This window comes from Cryptomeria japonica, chromosome 4, assembly GCF_030272615.1.
Source record: "Cryptomeria japonica chromosome 4, Sugi_1.0, whole genome shotgun sequence".
Lineage (NCBI taxonomy): Eukaryota > Viridiplantae > Streptophyta > Pinopsida > Cupressales > Cupressaceae > Cryptomeria > Cryptomeria japonica.
Window position 1 is genome coordinate 567,897,109 of NC_081408.1, and position 5,801 is coordinate 567,902,909.

Below are 5,801 nucleotides of genomic sequence, written 5' to 3' on the forward strand. Positions count from 1 at the left end.
TCTTCTCCTCGGAAGATTCCCTTAAGTCACAGGAAGCCAAAGAGAAATCCAGAGCAATTATGCCTAGTAGGATTACTGTGGAGGACTCACAAGCATTGAGGGAAAATATCTTTGTGGGTGAGCTAAAAAAATGCCATTAGAAATTTGAGCAATGACAAGACTTCGGGCCCGGACGGACTGCCTGTTGAATTTTATAAAGTTAATGAGGAGTGGATTTGCCAACACCTCCATGAACTATATTCTGAGGCCTATGAGAGTGGTTCTCTAGGGGAGTTATCAATAAAGGGACTATTAAGCTATTACCCAAAGAAGGGGACAAGTCACTCATAAAAAATTGGAGACCCATTATTCTCCTCAATGTGTCTTATAAAATTATAACCAAGGCTCTTGCACTCAGGTTAGAGAATGTGCTGCCCAAATTCATCTATCCCACTCAAACAGGGTTCATAAAGGGAAGATTCATACTGGAAAAGCTAATTACCAGTTGGGAGGCAATGGACTGGGCAAATGTATCAGGGCAAAATGTGGCTATGTTTCTTTTGGATTTTGAGAAGGCCTATGATAGGGTTAAATGGGAGTTTATTTTGATGATGCTAGAAGCCTTTGGATTTCCTGTGGAATTCCACAAATGGGTGAAGATTCTCCTTAAAGATGCGTTTGCATAGGTAGAGATTAATGGATCTCTCACTTAGGTTATTATGCTTGGTAGGTCTATTAGACATGGTTGCCCTCTTGCCCCTACGCTATTTGTTATAGCTTCTGATGCCCTGTACTATATCTTAAGAGACTATATCATATCCCCTAAAATAGGAGGTGTTATGCTTCCTGATGGGTCTGAACTGATTAATACCCAATTTGCTGATGACATTGCACTTTTTGTTGAACTTACCAAGCAAAACATGGAAGCCCTAGAGTGCAAAATTAAGTTCTTAGGTGAGATCTCAAGGGCAAAAATCTCTCTGACTAAATCTACCCTGCTTGGGTGGAAGGAGGAGCCTTCGGATTGGTTACACCAGTTTGGAATCCAATGGGGGGGCCTAACAAGATTGTCAGATACTTGGGGATATCCTTCGCCATCTCCCCCTCTTTCAAGGAGATGTGGATATGGGTTAGAGGCAAAATTGACAAGAAGCTCAATAAATGGAATAATAGGTATCTATCAAATGCTGGTAGAGTGCAAGTCTGTCAAAAAATTCTACCCTAATACAACATTTACTATTCCTCTGTTTGGATTTTCTCCAACTATCAAATCCTAGAAATACAAAAAGCTATAAGGAACTTCCTATGGTATGACGGGAAAGGAAATAAAAAGATACACTCTGTTAAGTGGGGGTGGTGCCACATAGAGAAGAGTCTGGGAGGGCTCAAGTTAAAAGACCTGAGAATACAAGGGGTTGCTCTTGCTGCAAAATGGATCTTCCAGGCTTTTGATGGTAGTGAGCCATGGAAAATTCTGGTCAGAAACAACATCATGAGAGTTGTTCCTAAGAAGGCTAAATCCTAGAAATCTCTACCCTTTTGTGACCTAGTGGCTGGAGGATTTGCAGTCTCAGTGCAAGGTTCAAGTGTCTTTAAGTCTATTTGGAAAGCCTAGGAAAGTATTAGACCTTTCATCACTAATAGTAGGGCCAGCAACAATGACCACATCCATGGGGAAAGGTCTATCTGGTGGAACCTTCTCCATTCCTTTAAACCTCTCGCGCTCACTCAAGGGTGCTCTGCTAAATCCTAGGCCATTAAAGGTATTTGTTTCTTTAAAGACGTTATTGAGAACGATAGGCTTATTAGCTAGGATGCCCTTAGAGTTAGATATGATCTGCATAATTCCTAAAAGAGAACCTACAATATGGTGAAACATGCCTGTATAGAACTGCATTTGCCTAAAAGCTGCAAGATTATTAATGAAAGATGTACTGATCTTATGTGGAATAATAATATTTATGTGTCCAATATCAAAGCTATTAATGTTTATAATACCCTCACATATGATGAATCTATTATAATGTATGCTAACACTTTGTGGTATGCACACCTCTCTGTGAAACAGTGGCAGAAGATATTCTCATGACTATGGAGCAGTCCTGTTACTCCCAAGAAAAAATGTTTTAAATGGCTGATGATTATTAACAGGCTGCCATTCAGAAAATATCATAATAATAGTGATATTTGCAACATGTGTAGAGTACCTGAGTCTATTAGGCACATTTTCTTTGAGTGTAATATTGCTAGAGAAATATGGTTGTCGTTTGGTATCTCTATTCCTAATCAGATTCTTATTCTAGATATTCTCACTGGGCACATTAAAGGCTTGAAAAAGGATACTAACCTATTTTGGCATATTCTATCCACTGAAATTTTATGGTATATATGGAAAATTAGAAATGAAGATAAGTTCCAAGGTAAAGCTAGGGCCCTTACTGAGTCATTTCGTGGACTCACTCTTCATCGCATTTTTTTGCAAGTATCGGTTACAATGAACATTGAGAAAAACAAATTCCTTAGATTCTTAAAAGACGGACAAGCCAAGATGTTCGTACATGAGTTGGAGAATGGGTACAAGTGGAGGCAGGCTGCAAGGGAACACCAGTATGTTGATTTAGCATTGGAGAGCCTTGGGTTAGAGATTGGGAAAACCAAAGACCCAGTGAAGGAACACATTCAGATGCTTAGTCAATTACTTGATGGTATGGTAAGCAGGCTGTGTGGATGGAAGGCCCTCTAGGGTGGACAACCTAGATGGAAGCATTTCAGGACCATGAGCAGATGTGATCTGGATATTACATACTACAAATATATGAAAGTCTTGTATAGTTTTGTTTATAGACTTCTATAATTTTTTCTGGATCAACGATTCATATGTAAACTCAGTTGTAATCAATAAGATACTGGTAATGACAGTTTTTTGTATCAGTTAACTCCTTATATGCAATAAAAAATAAATAAATGAAAATTATTACATTATTATATTTATCTATGTTGCAATTATATTACTTATTATATATATATATAAACAAAAGAAACTAAACACCCAATAAACATTATTAATGTCAAACTTTTTATCTACATTATTACAATTTATTTTTATCCACTTATATCACATTACTTTTTAGACTTCATCTTCTTTATTTAAGAATTATGAATTCATTATAAGTTAAGAATCAAATATGCATTTCCTTTAAGTTTGCTTGTTGATATTCTTTTCTTGATTCTCTATATAACCAACTACTATATAAAATTTAAAAGATATTTTTAACTCAGATTTTTCTTACACTTTCCTTCTCCCATTGTACATATATGTTCTATTACTTTCCTTTTGGCATACCCTGACTATCTTCATCTCACATTTCTCAACTTTTAAAACATAATTGAAAAAAAAAATTGATCTTAATTTCATATTTTCTGTGATTAAAATACAAACTATGGTAACCCAAATTCAAGTGCTACCAAAGATAAAAGCAGTAGCTGTAGACCAAAATCTACACTGGAGTTTGTAAAACAGTAGCTATACACCAAAGATTACACCGTAGTCCAAATGTCTCAAAATCACCCAAACGATGATTCAAGATTCAATAAAACACAATACACAACTACTTGGCTACAGATTTGGAAATGGGCATATTGCACATCTCGAGACAAAGTAAAAATGGTGTAGCAAAGTTGATCTTATTCAATCTATAAACCTCTGCCCATACCACACAAATACGTTTCTTGTCCAGTGGAGGGAGGCTCTCAACCACATTAAGCACTGCTTTATCAACCTCTGCAATTTGCCCTCGGCTGCCATCACAACACAGTCGTCCCATGATTGGAACCCAAGTCATGAGAAAAGAAACTCGACAAGCTCTTGAAATTATTATGTTCCCATCTCCTGTTGCCTTCATAAAACCCATCAAAATCTCTAACACATTTGGATTGATAATGCCCAACAAATTGGAATAGTATAAGTTTTTCTGCTGCTTCACGAACTCTGTAAACTGTGCATCTTCACAAAATGCTTTCATTGCAGCTTTGATTATTTCTCCCTCACAGTGCTGAATAAGTTGAAACAATGTCAATAGAGATGAGAGATCACGAGAATCCATGGCTGCTTTGAACTCTTGCAAAATCACACGCCCACATACATCCATAACATCTCTAGATGTATTTCCATCTAACATCCCCACCAAATATATCTCCACAGTTTTTTGAGTGGATAAATTGTAGTCACCGCCTTTAATAAAAGACACTATTTCTTGGATGCTCTGATCCACAAAATTTTTATGGTTGTCATCCTCCTGATGAATCCTGGCAGCCAAATCTGGCAAAAGTTTCAATTCCAGAGGAGAGAGAATTTTTCGAATTTGGGTCTCTTCCTCAGGACTCCAACGAACTGCTTCCAAATATTCCATGCATTCGTTGATTCCATCATCAACCAACATTTCAGAAGCAACTGACAGAATGGCCAGGCATTCCTCAATATTGGAGAAATTCACAGTTTCACCATACATTAGGTGAATGCATTTTAAATAGTGATCAAAGTTGTGAGGAGTAGTTACCCATAATTCGGTTGTTTTATCCAGTGGAGAGCACTCGGATAACTCTGGATCAAAAAACGTGGATCTTTTCAGAATCTGAGAATGGAGATAAACTGGATCTTTTCTGTACTCTTCCTCATCTGAGGGTGCTAAATACAATTTAACATTAGCAGAGCTTTGATCTCCGAATCGAAGCTGAGGTTCTGCCATTGCATAAATGGATACAACTATTGGAAAATCGATGAACCTTTTCTAACTATATAAGTTGGGCAGGAACAGAGATGATTTCAGGTTTTCTTATATTCTAGATAAATATCAAACGGTTCAACAATTAGAGAGTCTAGATTTAGAGAGGGGAATTGAATAGCAATGTCATTCCAAGTTGATTGAATGCGGGTATGATAGTAATGTTCTTTTCCAAATACTTTAGTTTGGAATCAAGTATACAGCAGTTACATGGTATGCCCACCTTTTTAAAAGAGTAGATTGCCTCTGCTTTGGATTTGACATATACGCGTGCTTCAGTAGGAAGGAAAGTATGCATGACTGCTTTTAATAAAAGCAAACTTGCTAGGTATTACTTTGGAAAACAAGTGACTTAGAATGTTTGCAAACTTCTTATTACTATATTATGGTTTTTTTTTTTGGTTTTTTTAACTGTTTTTTTCATTCTGACTATGGTTTAGGGAAACGTTGATGTAAAAGTTCTTATACAGTTGAATTCAGAAATTAATTATAATTCTGGAGATACAATATTTATTTTTAAATTTAAAAATAGTGAAGTAAAAACTATATTGTAAAATTATAAAATACATGTGAAACTTTATCCATGGTTTCTTAGAAACTTATATTTGTATTTGCTATGTTTTCAACATTGTAGATGCTTTGGCTCAACAATCACTCATCTATTATTTTTTAAAAAGAAGGCACATGTTCATGTGTTATGTTTTTTTATACATTTTTCAATCTTATTTTATAAATGTTGTATGTCTTAATTTTACTTTTGACATTGCTATTTTTTTAGGGAATTCAAGTTTCACTAATTTTTTATGTTATAATGAAAATTTGATTTTCTAATTTTTAAAATTATTTTATAATTGTAATATTTGTATATTTACGTCATTTTTCATTTAGTTTTGTGTCTATTTTAAAGAAATTTCGTGATGCATATATATTGCGATAAATATCACAACCTTGTATGAGGTTAGATATAGTCCTCTAGCCTTCTATTCATTTACACACATATCCTTATATACTCATCGAATATATATATGCACCTATCTCCAT

General features: G+C 35.4%; 1 protein-coding gene across 1 annotated transcript; it reads right to left on the bottom strand.

Moving 5' to 3' along the window:
* Positions 1-3,587: 3,587 nt before the first annotated feature.
* On the bottom strand, positions 3,588-4,724 carry LOC131875207 (BTB/POZ domain-containing protein At5g60050-like). The gene has a single exon (XM_059219266.1). The coding sequence runs from the start codon at positions 4,722-4,724 to the stop codon at positions 3,588-3,590; it is 1,137 nt and encodes a 378-aa protein (XP_059075249.1).
* Between the last annotated feature and the right edge of the window lie 1,077 nt (positions 4,725-5,801).